Below are 26,847 nucleotides of genomic sequence, written 5' to 3' on the forward strand. Positions count from 1 at the left end.
CCCCTCATATTCATTGCTTTGGGACATCCCTATCAAGATTCCATCATCAAAAATGATCTGCGTACTATGATGTACGATAAACAAAATGGGATTTTGGTTTACCTGTAAAATCCTTTTCTTGGATTACATCATGGAACACAGAGACCCAGCTCCTCTTCTTTTGTGGTTCAAGGCTTGCTACAAAAATTGAAGCCTTGGCTAAAGGGGGGGGGGGGGTTATGCCGGAGAAGGAACTTTCTGTCATCTTTTTCTTTGCAAGTATCCATTCACCTGAAGACGACAGCATAACCCTACCTTAATGGCTTAAGATGCTCAGTGTCCCATGCTGTATTCCAAGAAAATGTTTTTACAGGTAAACCAAAGACCATTTTTAAAGACTCTAGTTCTTTATTTCATGTAAGCGGGACCCATAAATCCTATTTTCAGCCATGACCCACACATTGGCTGGTATTTATAAAGTATAGGATGAAAAGTGTTCTTTATCCAGTGAAAGCTTCTTGTTACATAAACACATCTAAAATAACAATTACCACTGAAGCTCAGGATTTCACATCAAATACTGCTGGGCTAAGATAACACATTACTTATATACATTTTGCATGCATTAAACTAATCTAAGCTGTGCCAAAAGACTATAAACGCAGAGGTTGTGGAAACAACCAAATCTGTCTAAATTGGCCCTAGTATGTGTATGTATGAATGTAAGTTAGGGACTTTAGATTGTACGCCCCTTGAGGGTTAGCGACTGATGTGAATGTACAATATATATGTAAAGCACTGCGTAAATTGACAGCGCTATATAAGTACCTGAAATAAATAAATCGTTCAAAGCTCCAGAATGTTGATCAGGAGTCGATATCCCCTTGTCCTCCAAGTCCCCTGCACTGACAAGGTGTCCAGGATTCCTCCGCAGCCTCACAGGCTGGCAAGTGTTGTGTTGATCTTTCAATTGAACAAAAGGAAGGATTTCACCAGCTCCAGAGCTGGATTCCTGAGCTACCAGGCCAGAGACAAGCAGGTCTTTGGTGTCTAATTAATTTATTTGTTTCACAAAGACATGATGTTGAATTGTAGGTGTCTGGAATGCCATGAAAGAGGCTAAAATGCACCCTATAACTCTCATGTGAAGAGTCAGTTGACTCTTGGACTTAAAGCAAAACTAAACCCATCAATTGAACGGTTCACCAAAACAGTTACATTCAAGGTATGCAGTGAATGATAAGGTCACAGGTGTTTATGCTCTAAACACAATGGCCAAGCCACCTAATGACTAATGTCATAACTGATCACATGTGCAGCACCATGGCAACTGCACATCAAACAGAGGCTAAGATAGCAGCTTCCTTAGCTGTAAAGAATAGTAGGGTTTAGTTCTACTTTAAGTCTGGGAAGAGAGGGTTTGAATCTTTTCTTCGGGTCTGGTATGGATTTTGAGGGGAAGCCCCACACAGAAAAAAAAAATGGTGTTGGGTTCTCCCCCCAAATCCCTACCAGATCCTTATCCGAGCATGCAGCTCGGCAGGTCAGGCTACTTCAGGGTAACATTCTTTTATTAAAGGACTTGTCAAAGAATGACTTCTGTCTTTTTTTCATACTACAGCTTTTTTTGTGAATGGGTAGCGGTATCATGTACCCCATATTCATTCACGGGGAGGGATCTGGGGGACTCCCCCTACCCCAAAGCACTCCCATGTTGAGGGCATGTGGCCTAGTATGGTTCAGGAGGGGGGGGCACACTCGTCCTCGCTCGCCCCCCTCCCCCTTTCCTGACAGGCTACATGCTTGGATAAGGGTCTGGTATGGATTTTGGGTGGAACCCCACGCCATTTTTTTTTTATTTTGGCATGGGCTTCCCCTCAAGATCCATAGCAGACCCGAAGGGCTTGGTATGAATGGGAAGGGGGGATCCCAGACCGTTTTTTTCTATTTTTTAATTGCCGGCAATTCTTTCACATGCAGCTGTCAGTAGGAATCCTGCTGACAGCTGAAACAGTAATGCATGCTTTTCACTACTAAAATACCGCATGACTTGATAAAATAACTCATGCGGTATTTTAGTAGCCTTGTTTAGTGAACTTACTATTTTTCAGTGCATTCGGGTAGGTTTCCTGAGGTTATCTTTTAAAAAGCTTCTAAAAGCAAACATGCATAAACATGTTATGCAAACGCAGCTAAACTGACAGTTTTTAACCTATGTTTCCAGCAGTCAGTTTCCATCGTTCAGCAGAGTTTTCCAAATACGTGTACATAAGCCCTTAGGTAAAAATAATAAATGCACAATTTTTTGCAGGGAAAGCATTGCACCAGTGATCAGTAGATCACTGATGCCATACAGGTTTCTTGCATACCTTTCAGAATATCTGCTTGCAATACGGGATGTAAGAGCAAGCAGATATTCTGACAGGAAGCTGACAGCGCCGTGGTAGTTCATTCAAAACTACAAGCTGACAGCAGCTAAAGGCTGTTGGGACTTGCAGTTCATTTATTCACGGAGGTCCGTGAATGAATGATGCGACCGTGTGGGCAGAGCCAGTTTTCAAATCTGACAGTACGGGAAGACTTCTCCCCATACTACCAGAGAGAGGGGGGGGCGGAAGCTATGGGAACATGCTACATGTTCCACCTTAAAAACAGGTGGAACATGTAACATTTTTCCAAAGGTGAACTTATCCTTTAACAACATGAAAAAGCAGCACAAGCATCTTAGGCTGATATACAAGTTTTTTTTATAGTAAACAGATATAAAATAAACAAACAATCTACTACAAAACCAATTTCTGTTGCACATGGCAGACTAAGTACAAAAAAAACACAAGCCTATTTTGAAAAGTACTTGATTGATGGCAGTTCACCATCTTTGTTAGTTCTACAAGTAGTTTTACCAGGGCAGTAGAGTTGTTGAAGTCAAGCCCACAATAATAGTAATGATTGACCTCAGCTCTACAGACCAAGATCAAAATCGTCTCTCTCTTCGTTGTAATTCATGACGTGTTTCTTAATCTTGGAAGAGTCCACCCAGGTGACAAAGTCCTCCATTGTCCTGGTGACCAAGAAGGCTGGATCGGTCACCACTTCGGGCCCCACACGGACATGGCCCTGCTCTATGAAGGTAATGGCGCTCTTCAAGTTCTGGGCCATCCTTAGCTTCACCACGATGGAGGGCAGGCGTCTCCTGCAGAAAGACGAGGCGGACACCATGTCACAGAGATGGAGGCCCTGCTTGGTGGGGATGAGGCCCATGGCGTACAACTTCTCCAGCAGCTTGGAGGTACACTGGGCCCGGAATGGATCCTTCTCATCCAGGTCTTTAATCTTGCGGCCCAGCTCCCGCACATGGCGGCTCAGCTTATTGTAGGCGGTGTAGTCCTCCCTGCGGTCCAGGTGGTACTTCCTCAGCACCTTCACCTCGTGCAGGTTGTTATCCACCTCCCAGTTGATAAAGTCCACCTTTTTGAGCAGCTTCTGCTCATGGTATTTCAATTTGCGCACCATTTCTCAAGACAACTTCACAACACCGGCTCTCAGTACACTTCCCACGTGTGACCACCGATATGCTGCACTACAACCATGGGACTTCCGCCACACCTCCCAGAATGCCTTGCTGTCTGCAACTCTTAGGAAACGCCCCACGTGTAACCTACGCTATAGCCAAAAGAAACTTCCGCCACACCTTCCAGTATGCTTTGCTGTATGCAACTCCGAGACTTCCCACGTGTAACCTTGCGCCACACCTCCCAGCATGCTTTGCTGCCTGCAGCTTTGTGGCGACGTCCCACGTGTAACCTCCGCTATACCCACGGCAAACCGCCACCGCACTTCCCGGAATCCTTTGCAGTCTTCATCACTGGCTAGACTTTCCACATATTCTCATCGTACACTATAAGTATAAATCACTTCCGCCACACTTCCCAGATTCCTTTGCTGCCGGTAGTGTCAACGACAGAGTTACACGAGTGAAGCAGTTCTGTCTCTAGGTGCCTGCCTCAGAGCATAGGGAAGTAGCCATTTTGTCGAAGACCTACTTAGGCTCTGGCGTAGCAATTGGCCCCAATAAAATGGCACTCATAGTGGAGACAGAAAACTAAAAGAAGACGTTATATACTGCTATGACAGATAACAACGTATAAGGAGGTCACTTCCTAGTCGTTCGTTGACCGAACTGGTTGAGTTAACCTGTGAGCCGCCAGAGAGGTAGTAGACGGCGATATGGCGAGTTATCCGTACAGTCAGGTGAGAGCAGACTCTAATGAGGGGTTGGTAATAATATACACCGTGACAGGGCTTGTCCAGGTACTATGACACACTGTGACATGGGGTGGGGTGAGGCATGATAGCCTGAGAAGCCTCTGAATGATGATCAGTAAACTCCAGCAGATGTTCAGAAGTCTGACAACACTTAAAATGTATGTAAGACCCAAAATAGAAATGTAAAATGTGCCCCCACCTTTTGTTCTGTTAAATATACCATTGAAAGGGTTTGATCATTTACAAAATATCTGCTGATTCTGGCAGAAATCTAGTGAACTGATAACTTCCTGTGCTGAGAGAATTCCATTGTTCCCAGGGAGCTCAGAACTACAGAACCACGCCCCTCTGCGTTGTGTAGAACAAAAGGGGCGGGGCTCTGTAGTTTCATCTTGTTTCTAGTCCCTGGATACAGTATGGCATGTAAGGCCTTGTGCATATGGGGCATACTATAGCGTATGCCTGTGTGACGGCTGGCTTTGCCCACGTGGGGATGTACAGGTGTTCCATGCAGGCAATCTCATTCATATCAGTTGGGATCAGGGCTGCTGTTAGAAACCACGGGGCCCCCATACAGCCAACCTAACAGGGCCCCCTTAAATGAAAAACACACAGTTTACTATGCTTCAGTTATGAATGAGCACCATGAGAGATCGGTACCAATCACTTATTGTGTTCATTCAGAAAAGGAAGGGGCTGGTAAATGTGACATATTCAACTCTCCATCCTGAAGGATTCTAGTGTGTGCTTGCAGCTGCTGGTGGGAAGGAGAGGAGGGAATCCGACAGCACTGCTGGGGTGGGGGCACACAGGGGGCCTGGGGAGCAGGCGGAAATGTATGATGCACAGGGAGGGTGATAGGTGCAGCAGAGGGGAAATTCCTGGAACCTGTCCCCTGTATGGTTCCAGCTGCAGCAGCTGAAAGCCAGCAGGAGGGAGAGGAGGAGGAGAAGAAGTCAGCTTTCAGCTGCTGCAGAGGGAGCCATACAATGTATCGGTTCCAGCAATTGCTCCCCCGCCGTGCTGATTACCCTCCCTGCTTACATCTGATTCACCCCTGCTGGCCTGGGCCCTGTACAGGAGGACTGGTGGTACCCCCTTATCCACAGTCCTGGTTGGGATGCACAGACACAACCACTGCTCCCAACTTGACACCAGTGTGGGTGCATGGTTCCAAACACCCTGCCTGCTTTCCGGGCCGTGTACGTACATGATTGCTGAACTGAGAGCAGTGGTTGTGTCTGTGCAGCCGCTGCGCCCCGATTGCCATGAGTAGGACTGCCTCCACGGGTGTGCATGAGACGTCTGTGCATCCTTGTGTGGGCAAACACAGCCCTCGCACAGGTGTATGCTGCAGTACATCAGTGTGAATGATGGTTCACACTGAATGCAACTTTGACATCACGCTGCTTAGTAGTGCAATTTCAAAGCTGTAGATCAGTGCGATTTGTACCTCCGATTTCACTGTGGCTTGCAAGTAGCATAATCGTGAAGAAACACCAAACGATGGGACTTTATAGCGATTCTAAAGGTTCTTTACTTTTTTTTTGTTAAATTACCAACATTTCTATATTTACCTGCTGTGTGCAGTGGTTTTGCACAGAGCAGCCTAGATACTCCTCTTCTCTGGTCCCCCCCCCCCCCCCCAGGCTCTCCTGGCCCCTCCCTCCTGTTGGGGTCCCCCACAGCAAGAAACGTGCTATGGGGGCGCTTGCTTTTCTGTGTGTCCATTGGCACATGGTGCCACGGCTTTGCCCCACCCCTTACTCTTGTCATTGGCGAACTGGCTGTGATTGACAGCAGCAGGAGCCAATGGCTCCCGCCTGCTGTTTCAGCCAATAAGGAGGCAGAGACCTGGGACAGCTGAGGCTGTCGTTCACATTGATGGATCGCGATGAGGCTCGGGTAAGTATTGAGGGGGCTGGGGGCACTGCTGCACACAGATGATTTTTTACTTTCATGCATAGAATGCATGAAGGTTAAAAAACCTCAGGCCTTTACAACCACTTTAAATACCCCTCTAAGGGTCAAACAATGCAATGCAAGTAGCAATGAAATTAGCAAAAAAAGTAGTGCAGGAACTATTTTTGAAATTTAGCTACTTCAGATCGCACTGAGTAGGACAGTGCAATAGAAATACATTAGATGCAGCTTCAGATACAATTTGTAAATCTCATGTCGCACCGGTGTCAACCATGGCTAAGTATTTTCCTAGGACAGGAAATATGTTACTAACAGGATCACCAAGTGAAAATAAAGGGAAAAAAACGTTGAAAAAGAAAACTAGTGCAGCCAATAAAACTAAGGGCTGGCAGGCTTTAAATATGTTAGTTTTGATCTTATGCTTTAAGGCTACTTTCATACTGATCCGCTGCAAAAATGTGTAAGCCTTTTTGCCGCGTTTTTTTAAAGGACACGCGACTTAAAACTGCAACAAACCCGATTCGCAGAGGTGTTTTTCAGGTGTTTTCAATTGATTTCAATGGGAAGAGGCGTTTTTGGGGCGTCTTTTTAACTCCCCAAACATGTCCCAAAGATGCTGCAAGCAGGAGCTTTTACACTGCACCGCAAGCGCAACGCCTCAGTGTGAAAACATACATCGATAGACATTCACATACATAGGGAAGCAGTTTTCAGGCACTTTTTTTTAAATGCTCCTCAGTGTGAAAGTAGCCTAAAGTAGAACTAAACCCTCCTATCCTTTGCAGCCATAGGAGCTGCCATCTTAGTCTCTGTTTGATCTTCAACTGCCATGGTGCTGTACATGTGATCAGTTGTGCCATAGCCTCTGGCAACAATGAGACAATGATAAATCATTTCTGAGCTTTTTCCACCTTTAATGTGACCTATAAATGGAAAAACTAACTGAAATATTTTAAGGGGGGGAAGTAAACATAAAAAAATAAAAAAATGTGGTTGCATAAGTGTGCAATTTCTTATAACTGAGGATGTAGCTGTGTTCAGATTTAAGCAATCACATCCAAATTAATGTTAAATAGGAGTCAGTACACACCTGCCATGCCATCGTTTAAAGTGCCTCTGATTGACCCCAAATAAAGTTCAGCTGTTCTAGTAGGTCTTTCTTGACATTTTCTTAGTCACATTCTACAGCAAAAGCCATGGTCCGCAGAGAGCTTCCAAAGCATCAGAGGGATATCACTGTTAAAAGTTATCAGTCAGGAGAAGGGTACAAAAGAATTTCCAAGGCAGTAGATATACCATGGAACTCAGTGAAGACAGTCATCATCAAGTGGAGAAAACTGGTCTGGGAGGCTGCCAAGAGGTCTACAGCAACATTAAAGGAGCTGCAGGAATATCTGGCAAGTACTGGTTGTGTGGTACATGTGACAACAATCTCTCATATTCTTCGTATGTCTGGGCTATGGGGTAGAGTGGCAAGACAGAAGCCTTTTCTTATGAAGAAAAACATCCAAGCCCGGCTAAATTTTGGAAAAACACATCTGAAGTTTCTCAAAAGCATGTGGGAAAATGTGTTATGGTCTGATGAAACCAAGGTTGAAACTTTTGGCTATAATTCCAAAAGATATGTTTGGCACAAAAACTACACTGCACATCTTCAAAAGAACACCATACCCACAGTGAAGCATGGTGGTGGATGCATCATGCTTTGGTGCTGTTTTTCTTCAGCTGGAACTGGGGCCTTAGTGAAGGAAGAGGAAATTGTGTGAACAGTTCCAAATACCAGTCAATATTGGCAGAAAACCTTCAGGCTTCTGCTAGGAAGCTGAACATGAAGCGGAACTTCCTCTTTGAGCATAACAACCCAAAGCATACATCCAAATCAACAAAGGAATGGCTTCACCAGAAGAAGATGAACGTTTTGGAATGGCCCAGCCAGAGCCCAGACCTGAATCTGATCGAAAATCTGTGGGTGATCTGAAGAGGGCTGTGCACAGGAGATGCCTTCATAATCTGACAGATATGGAGTATTTTTGCAAGGAAGAGTGGGCAAATATTGTCAGGTCAGGATGTGCCATGCTGATAGACTTATACCCAAAAAGACTGAGTGCTGGAATAAAATCAAAAGGTGCTTCAACAAAGTATTAGTTTGAGGGTGTGCACACTGATGCAACCATATTATTTTAGTTTTTTATTTTTACTTTCCTCCACCTAAAAGATTTCAGTATGTTATTCAACTGAGTTGTACAGTTTATAGTTTACATTTAAGGCTCCATGCACACTGGGTGTTTTGATAACGCTGATAAAGTTAGCTGTGTAAAGTCTCGTTAAAAATGTGAGTTTTTCATCTTTTTTTAGCGTTTTTCATTAGCATTTAGTGAAGTTCTGCCACGTTTGCGTTTTTTAATGAGGTTTTTTTTTTGGTCAAAAAAAGTCCCAAGAACATCATTAGAGCGGCTTTACAGCTAAAAAAAACTCCTCTAGAAACCCACTAGTCCTGGGTTTTTTTTTAGCCAAAAAATGTTGATTACAGTCTATGTGTGCATGGACACATAGGATAACATGCTGGGGGCTTTACTAGCTGTAGAAAAAACGTAAAAGCCAAAAACAGTTGCTGTAAAAAGGTCAAGTATGCATGAGGGCTAAAGGTGGAAAAAGTTCTGAAATGATTTATCTTTGTCTCATTTTTTTACATCACAGGAACCTGACATTTTAACAGGGGTGTGTAGACTTTTCATATCCACTGCATCTCTTTCGTTTACTATTTATATTTTTGCTTGACATCATGGGTATAGCTAATACAATACCTCCGACACTAGTTCTTCAGATCTCTGATTCTGCACCTGCAAAGTTGTTTGCAGTCACTCTGCCCGCCCCTCCTGTCCTCATGTCCAATCACGGAAAACTTTTATTATGTGAACCCATTCACAAAATATCAGGTATTCTGTGAATAGATAGCATAGTGAGGGGTGGGCAGCGCAGCTGTGTAGGAGAGACCATTGCTTCTCTGAGTGAAGTTAGTATAGTGATAGCTGTACTCAAGGCACACCTTGTTGGATGTACCCCCATAATTGAGCATAGATTTTTTTTTAAACACAAAAGTGTTTTAATTCCTGGAGTTCTGCTTTTACTTTTAACAATGATAGTAGCTTTATGTAATAAACTAAATAATCAGCAAGTTTACTTTCATGCCTTGTGTGTATATGTATATATATATATATGTACACGCACACACAGTATCTCACAGAAGTAAGTTCACCCCTCACATTTTTGTAAATATTTTATTATATCTTTTCATGTGACTACACTGAAGAAATGACACTTTGCTGCAATGTAAAGTAGTGAATGTATAGCTTGTATAACAGTGTAAATTTGCTTTCCCCGCAAAATAACTCAACACACAGCCATTAATGTCTAAACCGCTGGCAACAAAAGTAAGTACACCCCTAAGTGAAAATGTCCAAATTGGGCCCAAAGTGTCAATATTTTGTGTGGCCACCATTATTTTCCAGCGCTGCCTTAACCCTCTTGGGTATGGAGTTCACCAGAGCTTCACAGGTTGCCACTGGGGTCCTCGTCCACTCCTCCACAACGACATCACAGAGCTGGTGGATGTTAGATACCTTGCACTCCTCCACCTTCCATTTGAGGATGCCCCACAGATGCTCAATAGGGTTTAGTCTGGAGACATCCTTGGCCAGTCCATCACCTTTACCGTCAGCTTCTTTAGCAAGGCAGTGGTCGTCTTGGAGGTGTGTTTGGGGTCCTTATCATGTTGGAATACTGCCCTGTGGCCCAGTCTCTGAAGGGAGGGGATCATGCTCTGCTTCAGTATGTCACAGTACATGTTGGCATTCATGGTTCCCTCAATGAACTGTAGATCCCCAGTGCTGGCAGCACTCATGCAGCCCCAGACCATGACACTCCCACCACAATGCTTGACTGTAGGCAAGACACACTTGTCTTTGTACTTCTCACCTGGTTGCCGCCACACATGCTTGACACCATCTGAACCAAATAAGTTTATCTTTGTCTCATCAGACCACAGGACATGATTCCAGTAATCCAAGTCCTTAGTCTGCTTGTCTTCAGCAAACTGTTTGCGGGCTTTCTTGTGCATCTTTAGAAGAGGCTTCCTTCTGGAATGACAGCCATGCAGGCCAACTTAATGCAGTGTGCGGCGTATGGTCTGAGCACTGACAGGCTGACCCCACCACCCCTTCAACCTCTGTAGCAATGCTGGCAGCACTCATACGTCTATTTCCCAAAGACAACCTCTGGATATGATGCTGAGCACGTGCACTCAACTGCTTTGGTTGACCATGGTGAGACCTGTTCTGAGTGGAACCTGTCCTGTTAAACCGCGGTATGGTCTTGGCACTGTCCTGCAGCTCCGTTTCAGGGTCTTGCCAATCTTCTTATAGCCTAGGCCATCTTTACGTAGAGCAACAATTCTTTTTTTCAGATCCTCAGAGAGTTCTTTGCCGTGAGGTGCAATGTTGAACTTCCAGTGACCAGTATGAGAGAGTGAGAGCGATAACACCAAATTTAACACACTTGCTCCCCATTCACACCTGAGACCTTGTAACACTAACGAGTCACATGACACCAAGGAGGGAAAATGGCTAATTGGGCTCAATTTAAACATTTTCACTAAGGGGTGTACTCACTTTTGTTGCCAGCAGTGTAGATATTAATGGCTGTGTGTTATTTTGAGGGGACAGCAAATTTACACTGTTATACAAGCTGTACACTCACTACGTCACATTGTAGCAAAGTGTCATTTCTTCAGTGTTGTCACATGAAAAAGATAGAACAAAATATTTATAAAAATGTGAAGGGTGTACTCACTTCTGGGAGATACTGTGTGTGTGTGTGTATGTATGTATGTATGTGTGATATATATATATATATATATATATATATATATATATATATATATATATATATATATATATATATATATATATATAATCTTGTAAATTGGTTTATTTCCACTGGGTGGCACTGTTGTATTTCCATTTTGGAGCCTTTATCATTACTCTAGTCTAGCTCACCAACTTCATAAAACAAATAATACAAGTGTGACAAAATGATCTTTTTGTACTGGCATATTTTGCTTTATATTTGTAAAATATTTTTCTTGTAGTGGTAGATAATTGTCCACATACAATGTAATCTTGGTAATTTGATAGTACCTAGTATAGAATTTCACTACACATTTGCAAAAGCTTAATTTATCTCAGTCTGTATATTTCATGGCTTTACAGGGATACCATGGCTCTGGAGGACAAGCTCCTGGGGCGCCTCAAGGTGGCTATCATCATGGACAACAATATGGAGGAGGTGGCCCTACTGGCCAGCCTGCATATGGCGGTTCTGCACCAGGTGCACCATATGGACCTCCTCAAGGTGGTGGTTATGGACAGCCCATGCCGGGGGGTACAGCACCAGGGGGACCAGGAGGTACTTATGGAAGCCATGCTCCTGGGGGACCTTATGGTGTACCGGGATCCAATCCTTATGGAGCTCCTCAGCAAGGCCAGTATGGACAAGCTTCTCAAGGTAAGTTTGAGGTAGGTCTTCAGAGTCTAGTAGGTCTGATAAATAATTAGAATGACAAAAAATTCTGTCAAGGTTTTATTACTGTCTGTGACTCTGACGGGGACATTTCCCATCACTTTTAGGTTAGGTAGCCTCAGACAGTAATAATAATCGAGAAAAACTTGAACCCTTCCCATTTTAAATAAAAATGTGTTGTGGGCACAAAGTGTGTATCCTCTGGGGAGATTTTCCATAATTTCCTGGCCTTTCTGGAAGTTTGAGTGGATCTCACAAATGGCTATCTAGACTGCAAATCAAAACATAAGAGAGGTTTTCTTTTTTTTTTCCCTGTCCAAAGCTTAGAAAATCATTTTGGCCAGCATTGGGCTTGATGTTTATGTTTTTGCTCTTGAATAGCGCTTTTTACTTTTTTCCTAGGAAATATACCACAAGGCGTTAACGCAGAAGCTTTTTCCTGGTTCCAGACTGTGGACACTGACAGGAGTGGGTACATAACATTAAAAGAGCTCAAACAAGCACTGGTTAACTCAAACTGGTCAACATTTAATGATGAAACCTGTATCATGATGCTAAGTAAGTATTTATCTGCTAAGTGTTTTTGTGCTTGCTTTTTAATTAAAATCTGGGTTTATATGTTTTTAAGACAAAAGTTTGCAAACACACACTAAATGAACAGGAAATATGCAAGTTGTTTATCACAATACATGCCTAACAATTTTAAAGGTAAAAACAATAGACATATGAAGTTCTGCTTTTGAACACAATTAAACTTAACATGATAAATAAATATAATAAGTCAAGGTTTTTCCTTCATCTCTCCATGACAGCTTGGTTAGCACATGGTATGCTGTTTTCCATACATCAACCAGTAGATTTGCAGGGTCATGTATTTTTATACCTTGGGAATGCACACCTTACTGCATAGGGAAACGTTCATGCAGGGAACCACTTTCCGCTGAGGGTAAACATGAGCCAGCAGTTACCTACAGCAGTCCAGATCAGCTCTTACAACAGTACAGCTCTCTGAGAAGGGATAGCCCACTGGCAAATAACAAATAAATAACAGAATTATGTAACTTAAAGCTGTCATCAATTAATTCTGGAAAACTGAGGGCTGTGAACCACAAAATCAGCTTATGGCTAGACTTGCAGAGGTGTGGGGTTGGGCAATTAGGTGAACATTTTATGAATTGCAAACTTAGACCAATCAGTATAATCCACACTTCATATGAATCAAAATGGCACATCTCAGCACTATCAAATCAAAATTTTTTTTTTGCATTAAAAAACAATTCTTTATGTGATCTAACACCTAGTCAAAGATCACATGGTTGCTGTCTACCATCATGCCATTAAAAAGTGCAGAATATGTGCCGTTTTCGTCAAACAGTCCATGTCTGGTAGACAGGGTCATCAAGGCACAACTGTCGAGCTTGCTCACCTCTATTTTTTTATGCACTTTTCATAGGGATAAATGGTAATGCATAAAAACACAGAAGTGGGAATGTAGTTTTATGGATGCTGCCTGGTATATGTAGAATTGCAAATTGCGTTTAAATACATGTTTTTTAGGATTTTGACATACTTTAATGTTGTTTTTCAGATATGTTTGATAGGGGGCAGTCTGGCAAGATTGATCTGTTTGGATTTTCGGCTCTGTGGACATACATTCAGCAGTGGAAAAGCCTGTTCCAGCAGTATGACCGAGACAGGTCTGGCTGTATTAGTCTTCAAGAACTGCACCAAGGTAAATACTATCAGTACTAATAAAATATTACTCATGTAAAACCTATGTATTGAAATGTGGATCCTTGTGAGATGAGATGATTTATGTATATTTGTAATTGCGTTTCTTGGAAGACATTTATAAAATTTAATGACACTGAAAATAAAATATTACATTAGAAGAAAAGTGTTTGGTAGAAAAATCTCTCATTTTTTTTTACATTAGGCATGCTACATATATTCAAAAAACCTCACTGAAGTGCACAGGGCATATGTAGCATGCGCTGCCTGCTACCTTCCCCCAAATATACTGCTTTTACTGCAAATTTTTTGGCTGTACAAATGGCAGCTGAAAGTTGATTTTAAGTACAGCAGCCAGCGCTGGCCACTGCTGTCAAAAATTTACCTTCTGATCAATGTTCGTAAACCATTTTTATTGGCATGATTCAGAGATACAAAGTAAGATAATAATGTTACTTTGTATTTATTCTGTTTCATTCATCTGCAGATCAGTGGTGTGAGCTATAATTTTTTTCTAACTATTTCTGTTTCTTAAAACATTAACCCCTTCACACCTAAGGGTAAAACAAATCTTAAGGCCTAAGTAAAATTTTACAACTTTGACGTGTTGGTAAAACCGTACATATCATCACAACTACTTTGTACATCCAGGTGGATTATATTGTGTTCTTTTCAGGACAAATTGGGTTTTCATTTGGTGTAAATGGTAATGGATATTTCCTTTAGGTTTTTTTATTTTATTTATTTATTATTAAAGAAAACTGGCCCAAAATAGTAAAAAAAAAAATAATTGTTTTAATTTAGCTATGTGTTTCTTGTTACTACCATAACCTACCACCAAAGAACAACCCAAAATAAAATTTCCAGCTCTTGAGGATCGCAGCGACACCATATACGTGTATGTTATTTGTACCTGTACTACAGCCCAGAAACAATGGTGCGCATTTTGTTTTTTTTTTTTGTTTTTTTACCTAAAACACACTGACACTAACTGACACTGATACCAATTTAAAAAAAAGAAAAATCCTGGTCTTTGACCCTGACCTTGACCCAAACATTAACCCTGGCACTGAACTAGATCAAACCTTGACCTAGGTATTTTTTCTTTATTTTTTAATATTTATCTACTTCTTTTTTTTTTTTTTTTTTTTTTTTTTTTTACAAACAATTTTTTTTTTCTCTCTCTGCAAGGAGAGAGAGAAATGCAATGTATCTCACCTCCATTCAGAGAAGAAAAATGGGGGGGCCTCACAGTGACTGATCACTGTGACAGTTAATCAGAAGCTATCACAGCAATCATGTGATCTAGAATCGGAAGTCCCAGGTCCCAATCGTTAGAACAGGACCCGAGGCTCTGAGTGACACCCCGGACTTTCTGCTGGGAGCACTCTGTGCGCCGAGCTCCCAGCACAAAGACAGGTACGCAAACATTTATTATATTATTATTATACAGTATTTATAAAGCGTCAATAGTTCGCTCAGCGCTGTACATTACAAAGGGGGACAGAACATGTGACAGAACAACAACAATACAATGCAAAACAGGAGGGGATTGAGGGGCCTGCTCTTTCGAGCTTACAATCTAGGAGGGAGGGGATGGTGGCACAGGAGGAGATAGCTGTGGGGGATGGAGTGGTAGGAAGAGTGGAGGAGGTCGGCAAGTTAGCAGGGGGTGGGGTAGGCTTCCCTGAAGAGATGGGTTTTCAGGGTGCGCCTAAAGGAGAGGAGAGTAGGTGATAATCTGATGGGTTGGGGCAGGGAGTTCCAGAGGATGGGTGACACCCTGGAGAAGTCCTGGAGACGGGCGTGGGAGGAGGAGACCAGGGAACTAGAGAGAAGGAGGTCTTGTGAGGAGCGGAGTGTGCGTGCTGGGCGGTACTTGGATAATAGGTCAGTTATGTAGTTCGGGGCAGTATGGTGGACAGCTTTGTACGTCAGTGTTAGGATTTTGAATTTGATCCGTTGCGCAATCAGAAGCCAGTGGAGGGATTGGCAGAGGGGGGTGGCGGAAACGGAGCGGTTGGAAAGGTGAATGAGTCTGGCAGCCGTATTCAGGATCGACTGAAGCGGGGATAGCCAGCGGCGAGGCAGGCCAGTGTGGAGGGAGTTGCAGTAGTCGAGTCGTGATATGATGAGGGAGTGGATGAGCTGTTTAGTGGTTTCTGGGGTTAGGAACGTGCGGATTTTGGCCATGTTGCGGAGGTGGAGTCTGCACGAGTTTGTTAAAGATTGGACTTGGGGCTGGAAGGATAGGTTGGAGTCCAGAATGACACCAAGTACTCTGGCCTGCGGGGCGGGTTTGATGGTGGCGTTGTTGGATGTGATGGAGAAGTCAATGGGGGGTGGTGTCCGGGCTGGGGGGAAGACAAGAAACTCGGTTTTGGAGAGGTTCAGTTTAAGGAAGTGGAGCGACATCCAGTCTGACATGTCGCTCAGTAGGTGTGTGATTCGGGCGGAGACCGAGGGGTGAGGTGGGGGGTTGAGAGATTTGTGTGTCGTCGGCATAGAGGTGGTAGTTGAAGCCGTGAGAGTGTATGAGTTGGCCAAGGGAGGAGGTGTAGATGGAGAAGAGAAGGGGCCCGAGGACAGAGCCTTGAGGGACCCCAACAGAGAGGGGGAGCAAGGGGGAGGTGGTAGCATTATAGGTAACGCTGAAAGAGCATTGTGACAGGTAGAATGAGAGCCAGGAGAGAGCAGAATCTCTGAGGCCGAGAAGGTGTAGTTTTTTGAGGAGGAGGGGGTGGTCGACTGTGTCGAAGGCCGCAGAGAGGTCAAGGAGTAGGAGCACTGAATAGTGGCCATTAGCTTTGGTGGTTAGCAGGTCGTTGGAGAGTTTGAGTAAGGCAGTTTCAGTGGAGTGTAGGGGACGGAAGCCGGACTGTAGGGGATCGAGGAGGTTGTTGTCGTTGAGGTGAGAGCATAGGCGGGTGTAGACTAGGCGCTCAAGGAGTTTAGATGTAAATGGAAGCAGGGAGATGGGTCTGAGGTTGTTCGGGTCATTGGGGTCCAGGGAGGGCTTTTTAAGTATGGGGGTGATGTGTGCATGTTTCAGAGGGGAGGGGAAAGTGCCGGAGGAGAGGGAGAGATTGAAGATGTGGGGGAGGGAGCATAGGATGGAGGGGGAGGGAGGTCGTAGGAGTTGTGAGGGGATAGGGTCGAGGGGGCAGGTGGTGAGGCGGGCATCAGAGAGTATCTTGGAGACTTCCTCGATGGTAGTAAGGTCAAAGATGCGGAGTATTGGGGGAGCTTCAGTATGAGGAATGTAGGGTGGGGTGGAAGTGGAGGTCAGAGCAGTGGTGGGGCCGTGGGAGAGGGGTGATGAGGGGGTAGCTGAGTGAGGGGGAACGGGGTTGGAAGGAGTTTGAGCAGCGACGAAGTCCCTGCGGGTTATGTCGAGGGGGATGAGGGGGTAGCTGTGTGAGAGGGGACGGGTTGAGAGGGCGTGTGAGTTGTGGCGATGTCCTTGTGAATTGTGTCAATCTTCTTTTTGAAGTGATTGGCAATCTCAAGGGCGGTGAGTGAGGTGCTGGGTAGAGGTGGGGGTGGAGAGGGTAGAGAGTTGAAGGTGGAGAAGAGTCGGCGAGGATTGGAGGAGAGGGCCTTGATGAGGGTCAGGAAGTAGGCTTGTTTGGCTGCGTGGTGGGAGGAGGTGTAGGTGTGGAAGGCAGATTTGTAGCGGGTGAAGGCTTGTTGGAATTTGGTTTTGCGCCATAGTCGCTCCAGGGCACGACTGTGTCGTTTGAGGATTTTGGTGTGATCAGTCTGCCAGGGCTGGAGCGGTCAGGGTCTGATGTTGCGTGTGGTTAAAGGCGCTAGTGAGTCAAGGGCTGTTGCCAGTGCGTTGTTGTGGGCAGTCATAGCCAAGTCGGGGCAGGACAGGGGGAGGATGCTGTCATGGAGTTGATCAGCTGCAGAGTAGAGGGAGGCAGGGTTAAGGTTGCGGAGGTAACGACTGGTAGTAGTGTGACATTTGGAGGGGTAGGCATTGGAGGACGAGGAGATAGAGAAGGTAATCAGGTTGTGGTCAGAGAGAGGGAAGGGGGTGTTAGTGAGGTTGTGGGGAGCGCAGCAGTTGGAGAAGACAAGATTAAGGATATTACTGTTGGAGTGGGTGGTGGATTGTATGCACTGTGCAAGTGCAAAGGAGGAGGTTAAGTGGAGGAGATGGGATGTGTCTGGGTTGTCGAGGTTGACAGGGATGTTGAAATCCCCAAGGATGATGGTGGGTAGCTCAGAGGAGAGGAAGAAGGGTAGCCAGGAGGAAAAGTCATCCAGGAAGCGGGATATGGATCCAGGAGGCCGGATATGGATCCAGGAGGCCGGTATATCACGGAAAAAAAGCCCAGTTCTGTAAGGCCGCATATTTGTGTTACGTTGGCGTCAAGGGGTTAAAGTACAACCATAGACTCCTGTTTGACAATCTAAACAAATCCAGTTACTATGTGATGGTTAAGCCTCATAAAGTAAACAAAACTTCCCCGACTGAGCCAAATCCTACTATATTTATATGAATGCTCCCATACACTGAAACTCACAATAGGGGGGAAGGGGGTCAGCAAGTGCTGTCAATCTAGAAAGCTCTTGGCAGGACTAAATACTACAAACTTGTGAATCAGCGGTGACAGTGCTGACAGCCATGCCTCTGCTACATTTTTTTATCCCACTTCAGTGCAAGCAGGCAATAGCCTACATAAAAGTGGACTCTACTCTGAATTCAGGAGCAGTGAAACATTGTTGTCACACAGTGACAGAAAGCTTCACTAGGTGGACTTCTCTGACAGGATCATCATATGTTTGTGGGGCTTTGCATGGAGATTAAGAGAAAACCATAAGTGCCAATGTGCTCAAAATTAGGCACTGCAGCTTATATTTATTTTTCAGTTTGAGTTCATAGATCTTATCTATCGGTTTGAGGACACTGGTTGTGCTACAGACGTCCTGTCATTTAGCCTCATTAGCACAATCCCTCCCCTACCCCCACTTGCCAGCAATTCCCAGCTCTTACACGAAAGCCAGGAATTGCTTTTCAAATACAGCAGCTCTAGCAGCTGCTGCTGTCAAAGAAAGGCAGTGAAATGGTCTTTATCAAGAGTTGAGGAAAGTGGAAAAATAGTGCTGGACTTGTAAGGTTATCTCACTGGTACTGCTATCTTAGAGTATTGATGTTGATGTAAATGATCAGGTTCCCTGGTAGGCAGCTTCTACACACCAGAGGATCTCCATGGTCTCATTGGCTTGTAATGTAATGTAACAAAAATTGAAATTGAAGTGAAAATCTACCACAAAGAGGCCCAGATAAAACTTTATTCCAAAAAAAGCCTGGGGTACAATCCAAAAAAGGTAGCCAATGTGTTTCAGGAGTCCAAGAGTACCCCCATACATCAGGGCTTGATTGGCAAAAATGTGAACAAACCAGAAGTAAACTGAACCTAAAATGGTATTTTTTTCAGTGTGAATTCTAAGCATAGGCCTTTCAGCAGCTTGTTAGGCTGCCAAACAAGCTGCTGAAAGGCCTGTGCTTTTATCAGAATAAAGTCGTATCTGGACCTGTTAGCAGTGGTGTGGTGCTTCCGTATCTATTTTTTTTCTTTATCAACAGTGTTTAGATGTGAAATCTAAAGATATAGAGTAATTTTGTTACTTTCATATCTACTCTTATTTCATTCATCTGCTGATCAAAGGGATAAGCTTCGATCTGCAGCTGATGTCAGTTAAAGTGGTTGTAAATCTCAGACAAGAAAGCATATCCCTCTATAGTGTGTACATGTCTTGAATTAGGAGCACTAAGTGTCATGTCTATCTGCTTCTTCATTTCTCTGCTATCGGCACGAGTCACTTCTGACAAGTTTTCCTGACACCAAGAGAATAATTGCAACAGGGGAGGGACCTCCAGCAGATTGGCAGCTTCAGCTCTGTTCCTGTGTGTTGTGTGGAGGGGGGTGTATCCCTTCCTTCCAATTAGTTCTCAGAGCTCTCCTCACCGAGCTCTGCAGAGCGTAACTTCAGCTTTCTGCCCCCCCTTTTTTCTGAACTCTCAGACAACCTTTATAAATTCATCACTTTGAACGGGTGTACAGAAGAGAAGACTGCACACAGACAGGTACAACTTACATAGGAGGATTTGTTTCATCACTGTGTTATCACCTGAGGCCAGTCACTTCACTGCGTATATCTATACTTTTACAACCACTGTAAAGCAACCTTACAGGTAAAGATAACATTTTTTTTTTAATAGGATATGTCTCTATTTAAAATGGTTCTAGACCAGTGGTGGGCAACCTTTTTTTTCAACTGAGCCAAATCTCGCCAAAACCATGATTGAAATTTATTTTGAGAGCCACATTTTTAAAACTGAAAATACATCTCCCATATAGTAATTCATCCCCCATATAGTAATTCATCCCCCATATAGTAATTCATCCCCCATATAGTAATTCATCCCCCATAGTGTAATTCATCCCCCATAGTAATTCATCCCCCATATAGTAATTCATCCCCCATAGTAATTCATCCCCCATATAGTAATTCATCCCCCATATAGTAATTCATCCCCCATATAGTAATTCATCCCCCATATAGTAATTCATCCCCCATATAGTAATTCATCCCCCATATAGTAATTCATCCCCCATATAGTAATTCATCCCCCATATAGTAATTCATCCCCCATATAGTAATTCATCCCCCATAGTAATTCATCCCCCATAATAATTCATCCCCCATAGCAATTCATCCCCCGTATAGTATTTCTTCCCTCGTATAGTATTTCATCCCCCGTATAGTATTTCATCCCCCGTATAGTATTTCATCCCCCGTATAGTATTTCATCCCCCGTATAGTATTTCATCCCTCGTATAGTATTTCATCCCCCCATATAGTATTTCATCCCCCCATATAGTATTTCATCCCCCATATAGTAATTCATCCCCCATATAGTATTTCATCGCCCATATAGTATTTCATCCCCCATATAGTAATTCATCCCTCATATAGTATTTCATCCCTCATATAGTATTTCATCCCTCATATAGTATTTCATCCCTCATATAGTATTTTATCCCCCCATATAGTATTTCATCCCCCATATAGTAATTCATCCCCCATATAGTATTTCATCCCCCATATAGTAATTCATCCCTCATATAGTATTTCATCCCTCATATAGTATTTCATCCCCCCATATAGTATTTCATCCCCCCATATAGTATTTCATCCCCCCATATAGTATTTCATCCCCCCATATAGTAATTCATCCCTCATATAGTAATTCATCCCTCATATAGTAATTCATCCCTCATATAGTATTTCATCCCTCATATAGTATTTCATCCCCCCATATAGTATTTCATCCCTCATATAGTATTTCATTCCCCCATATAGTATTTCATCCCTCATATAGTATTTCATCCCTCATATAGTATTTCATCCCCCCATATAGTATTTCATCCCTCATATAGTATTTCATCCCCCCATATAGTAATTCATCCCTCATATAGTATTTCATCCCTCATATAGTAATTCATCCCTCATATAGTATTTCATCCCTCATATAGTATTTCATCCCCCCATATAGTAATTCATCCCTCATATAGTAATTCATCCCTCATATAGTAATTCATCCCTCATATAGTAATTCATCCCTCATATAGTATTTCATCCCTCATATAGTATTTCATCCCCCCATATAGTATTTCATCCCTCATATAGTATTTCATCCCCCCATATAGTATTTCATCCCTCATATAGTATTTCATCCCTCATATAGTATTTCATCCCCCCATATAGTATTTCATCCCTCATATAGTATTTCATCCCTCATATAGTATTTCATCCCTCATATAGTATTTTATCCCCCCATATAGTATTTCATCCCCCATATAGTAATTCATCCCCCATATAGTATTTCATCCCCCATATAGTAATTCATCCCTCATATAGTATTTCATCCCTCATATAGTATTTCATCCCCCCATATAGTATTTCATCCCCCCATATAGTATTTCATCCCCCCATATAGTATTTCATCCCTCATATAGTAATTCATCCCTCATATAGTAATTCATCCCTCATATAGTATTTCATCCCTCATATAGTATTTCATCCCCCCATATAGTATTTCATCCCTCATATAGTATTTCATTCCCCCATATAGTATTTCATCCCTCATATAGTATTTCATCCCTCATATAGTATTTCATCCCCCCATATAGTATTTCATCCCTCATATAGTATTTCATCCCCCCATATAGTAATTCATCCCTCATATAGTATTTCATCCCTCATATAGTAATTCATCCCTCATATAGTATTTCATCCCTCATATAGTATTTCATCCCCCCATATAGTAATTCATCCCTCATATAGTAATTCATCCCTCATATAGTAATTCATCCCTCATATAGTAATTCATCCCTCATATAGTATTTCATCCCTCATATAGTATTTCATCCCCCCATATAGTATTTCATCCCTCATATAGTATTTCATCCCCCCATATAGTATTTCATCCCTCATATAGTATTTCATCCCTCATATAGTATTTCATCCCCCCATATAGTATTTCATCCCTCATATAGTATTTCATCCCCCCATATAGTAATTCATCCCTCATATAGTATTTCATCCCTCATATAGTAATTCATCCCTCATATAGTATTTCATCCCTCATATAGTATTTCATCCCCCCATATAGTATTTCATCCCCCCATATAGTATTTCATCCCTCATATAGTAATTCATCCCTCATATAGTAATTCATCCCTCATATAGTATTTCATCCCTCATATAGTATTTCATCCCCCCATATAGTATTTCATCCCTCATATAGTATTTCATCCCCCCATATAGTATTTCATCCCCCCATATAGTATTTCATCCCCCCATATAGTATTTCATCCCCCCATATAGTATTTCATCCCTCATATAGTATTTCATCCCTCATATAGTATTTCATCCCTCATAAAGTATTTCATCCCTCATATAGTATTTCATCCCTCATATAGTATTTCATCCCCCATATAGTAATTCATCCCCCATACAGTAATTCATCCCCCATATAGTATTTCATCCCCCCATATAGTATTTCATCCCCCCATATAGTATTTCATCCCTCATATAGTATTTCATCCCCCCATATAGTATTTCATCCCCCCATATAGTATTTCATCCCTCATATAGTATTTCATCCCTCATATAGTATTTCATCCCTCATAAAGTATTTCATCCCCCATATAGTATTTCATCCCCCATATAGTATTTCATCCCCCATATAGTAATTCATCCCCCATATAGTAATTCATCCCCCATATAGTATTTCATCCCCCCATATAGTATTTCATCCCCCATATAGTATTTCATCCCCCATATAGTATTTCATCCCCCCATATAGTATTTCATCCCCCATATAGTATTTCATCCCTCATATAGTATTTCATCCCTCATATAGTATTTCATCCCTCATATAGTATTTCATCCCCCACAGTACTATCCCCCCCTTCTAGTAAGCCAAGTCCCCCGTGTCAATTCACTTACCTTTTGCGTTCCTCTCGCTGTCTTCCCGCGCCGTTCGGGTCTTCAGGGCGGACTGTGAGAGGAGCCTAGCTCCCCTCCCCTCACGTTCGGCACGCTGCCCCGCCTACACACATCCTGACAGCCACATCCGCGGGCCGGATTAAAAGGTCCGCGCGGACTTTTGGGGCTGCCGACCGAGAGGAGGCAGGGGAGCGGCCGACCGAGAGGAGGCAGGGGAGCGGCCGACCGAGAGGAGGGAGGGGAGCGGGCGCCCGGCACACAGAAGAGCCGCATTAGAGTGGGTAAAGAGCCGCATGTGGCTCGCGAGCCGCGGCTTGCCGACCACTGTTCTAGACCATTACATATAGCCACAAATGACAAGACTCAGTGATGCACAGATATTAAATTAATTAATTTAAAGTTTTTGTTTTATTAATTTTTTAAGTGTCACATTGAAAAAAGCACAACATTGAAAAAACACCTGTATATAATTTGTGAAAAAAAAACTTTGCAATGCTTTGTACCAGAATTATAATTTTAGTGTAATTTTAAACCGGAAAAATTTATAGAATACAATTTATACTTTTATTACTTTTTGCATTAAAAAAAGTCATTTTTGCAAGACAATATGACAAAAAGAAAGCCTTGTATGTCCTTTAAAAAATATACAGTATGTTAGGCCACATTAAACATGGAGTAAAGGGAGACCACCATAAAAACTTAAAATGCGGTCTCCCTTTGCATTCTCTTTTATGTGGCTTAACATATGTGGCTGGAGGAAGTGAAACATCCAATTCAAGCGCATTATGACTGACCTGTAGTAGGTGGTCATATTTTTTTTGTTTACAAACGTTTTTATTAGGAAATAGACTACAAAAACCACACCATTTAGTGAGGTAGAATAAACAGCTTAAAAAAAACATGAAAAATGAACAGAAATACAAAGTACAATCATGAAAGTATTATAAAACCAGTACATGAAAGAGGTAGTCAATAATATCGGCAGAACAACCACAAGATCAATAAAAGGTTTGATACAAAACAACCCATGATAGACCATCAATCGAATAATAAGAGTCAATGCGTTCTCCAACCATCCCATTTTTTGTTGAATAAATGCATCCTATCCAGCAACGTATATTGAATACGTTCCATAAGCATAACCGTATCAACTCTTCGTAAGACAGAAGCCAAAAGGACCACTGGAGACTTCCAATAAAGGGCAAAGGCCCATAGAGTGGAATTGCAGATAGTGTGAATTAGCCTCGTTTGGTTAACTGGGATCCCCGAAAGTGATACACCCAATAAGCAAATTTGCAAGGATAAATCCACCGGAGAAACCGCCAAAGTGGAAGCCACCTTTGAAATCCTACACCAGATCAAGGAAAGACCAGGACAAGCCCAAAATACATGTACAAGGGTACCAGCCAACCCACACCCCCTAAAGCAAAGGTGCGATGTACCCGGAAACATGACATGAAGTCTAGAGGGGGTATAGTACCAGTGAGTTAAAACCTTCAGGGCCGTCTCATGGACTGAAAGAGATCTAGAGCTCTTCCGTATATTCTCCACCTTAGAAACCCAGTCCTCATCAGAAAACGTAACCCCACACTCAATCTCCCATTACTGTCTATACAAAGGAAGCAAGGGAAAAATGATCTGTAAGAAGGAGCGATATAAATCTGAGATAAGACCCCTACCCCCGGGCGAGTCATAATCGGGGACAAGGGCGTCAAATCAAAGTGGGAACTGAAAAAGTGTTGAATTTGCCAATAGCGAAAATGTTCACGAAGCGGGATATCAAATATTGTACGTAGCATATCGGGATATAAAAGCCACATGCTGAAAATCTGATAGTCTAGTAAGAGCGCGGTCATACCACCAACGAAAAGCCTGTGGAGCCGAAACCCGATAGGAAAACGCGGATCACCAAAAAATGTCAAACCCGGTGGGGCTGGAGAGATAAGACCCAATTTAGATTTGTAACCGGACCAAAGTGCCAAAGAGTGGAACACAATCAAATTATAAGTCAACAGCGAATGAGGGGGAGTATTTGACCACAATAAACCCAGTAAATAAAACAGGCGCATAGATTGAGATTCAAATCTGACCCAGGATGTCGGGGAGTTAACAGTTCCCCATTGTGCTAACAGAGAAAAACAAGCAGATAGATAATAAAGCCAAAAGGTGGGAAGGCCTAAGCCCCCCTGAATTTTGGTATTTATATAGAACAAGCGTGGTAAAACGAGGATGTCTATTTTGCCAAATGAAGTTTATTAATCACTCTTTGAAAGTGATCCAAATACGATTTAGAGACCTACAATGGGAGCGCTCAGAATAAATAGAGGAGTTTAGGTAAGATGTGCATTTTCACAGCTGTGACTCTACCCAGAAACGAGATAGGGTACCCATTCCAGATCTTAAGCAAAGTGCAGAGACGAGACACACATGGTGGGTAACTGGCTGCAAATAGCTCCGAATACTTGGGTGTGAGGTAAATACCCAGGTATAGAAACCGATGCGTGGTCCACCGAAACGGGAAATTACCACGGAGGGATTCCCCTAAAGACTCAGTAAAATTAATAGGCATAAGAACAGATTTAGAGAAATTTAGAGACCTGATATGGATGCAAAATCATTCAACAGATTGCATCAATTAGGCAAGGATACTAATGGGTTGTTAAGTAAAAGCATAACATCATCAGCATACATACATATCTTTAAACTGTGAAACCAAGAGCGGATACCCGGAAATATCAGCATGTGACCTTATAGCGATAGCCAAGGGTTCCAAAGCAAGCGCAAACAGTAGGGGAGAGAGTGGACAACCCTGTCAGGTGCCTCTACCCAGGGTAAAAAAGTCAGAATTACAGCCCGGGAGTCTAATCCTCGTTTGGGGAAATTTATAGAAAGCCCATACACCGGAAAGAAATTTGTCACTAAAACAAAATTTCTGCAACAACGAAAACAGATATGGCCAGAGGAAACTATCAAAGGCCTTGTTAATGTCTGGGCTTAATAACACCTTCTTAGAGTGCAGGTTAGCATCTTGAATAACATTCAACGTGAGACGTATATTATCTGTGATAAGCCTGTCAGGAATAAATCCCGATTGATCAGATGAGACCAAGGAAGAGATAATCGGGGCCAATCTGTCCGCTAATATACGACTAAATATCTTTAAATCATTATTCATCACAGAAATGGGCCTATAGTTTTGTGGTAGAAGGTGGTCTTTTTAAGGGTTTAGGCAACAGTAGGTGGTCATATTTATCTGGTGAGTTCTCTGTGTCGGTGGTGGAGGAGCACTGGAAAATAACATAAGAACACAGGGTGGTGTTTTTTGAAGATCGCATGGAAACGCTTTTTTTGTGCTTAACTCTCGCGGACATTTTATGTTAGCCACATGGTGACACAGAATATATGATTTAGTGGACTTTTTCTTTATTTGGATATTGTTCAATGTGTTTTGTCTTGCATTGTTGCACAGTGATTCATTGCACTTTGTAGCAAGCAGCGCTGTAAAGATTTAGTTTGGATACCGAATAATCATGTCTGTTTTTTTAAGGCAGAGGATGCAGCTTGGCAGCTGTGACCTAACCTTCACTAGGCATCACAATGATTACATACTGAGACAGAAACAAGGAAAGCATGTTGCATACTGTGGTGCAATATTCATAGATAAACTCAACCATTCCCATACAGACCCCCTTCACTTTTTTCAGTTTTGTTATGTTGCAGCCTGATACTACATATTTGGAAAGAAACACACCTCTGTATAAAAGGCCTCACAGCTGACAATGCAGGGATGTCCAACTCCTATTGCCCGACGCCTGGGACATGTAGTTCCGGGCGCCGGGC

At 42.8% G+C, this 26,847-nt stretch overlaps 2 protein-coding genes across 2 annotated transcripts in view; one reads left to right on the top strand and one right to left on the bottom strand.

The window, feature by feature from the left end:
- Positions 1-2,703: 2,703 nt before the first annotated feature.
- IMP3 (IMP U3 small nucleolar ribonucleoprotein 3) lies at positions 2,704-3,605 on the bottom strand. Its single transcript, XM_089673865.1, has one exon. It carries the CDS (start codon positions 3,490-3,492, stop codon positions 2,941-2,943), a length of 552 nt encoding a protein of 183 aa, XP_089529991.1. The 5' UTR covers positions 3,493-3,605; the 3' UTR covers positions 2,704-2,940.
- Positions 3,606-4,101: 496 nt separating this feature from the next.
- The window catches only part of PEF1 (penta-EF-hand domain containing 1), a 30,119-nt gene continuing 7,373 nt past the window's right edge, over positions 4,102-26,847 (top strand). The window contains exons 1-4 of the mRNA XM_089673866.1: positions 4,102-4,230; positions 11,436-11,730; positions 12,148-12,303; positions 13,334-13,477. Of these exons, the coding sequence (XP_089529992.1) occupies positions 4,207-4,230; positions 11,436-11,730; positions 12,148-12,303; positions 13,334-13,477 (619 nt within the window). The 5' untranslated portion in view covers positions 4,102-4,206. The remainder of the gene's footprint in view (positions 4,231-11,435; positions 11,731-12,147; positions 12,304-13,333; positions 13,478-26,847) is intronic.

Source organism: Staurois parvus, unplaced genomic scaffold, assembly GCF_062004578.1.
Source record: "Staurois parvus isolate SC_StPar_1 unplaced genomic scaffold, SC_StPar_1.0 ptg000145l, whole genome shotgun sequence".
Lineage (NCBI taxonomy): Eukaryota > Metazoa > Chordata > Amphibia > Anura > Ranidae > Staurois > Staurois parvus.

Coding starts and splice junctions, on each gene's coding strand:
- IMP3 (XM_089673865.1), bottom strand. CDS start 3,492: ATGGTGCGCAAATTGAAATACCATGAGCAGAAGCTGCTCAAAAAGGTG.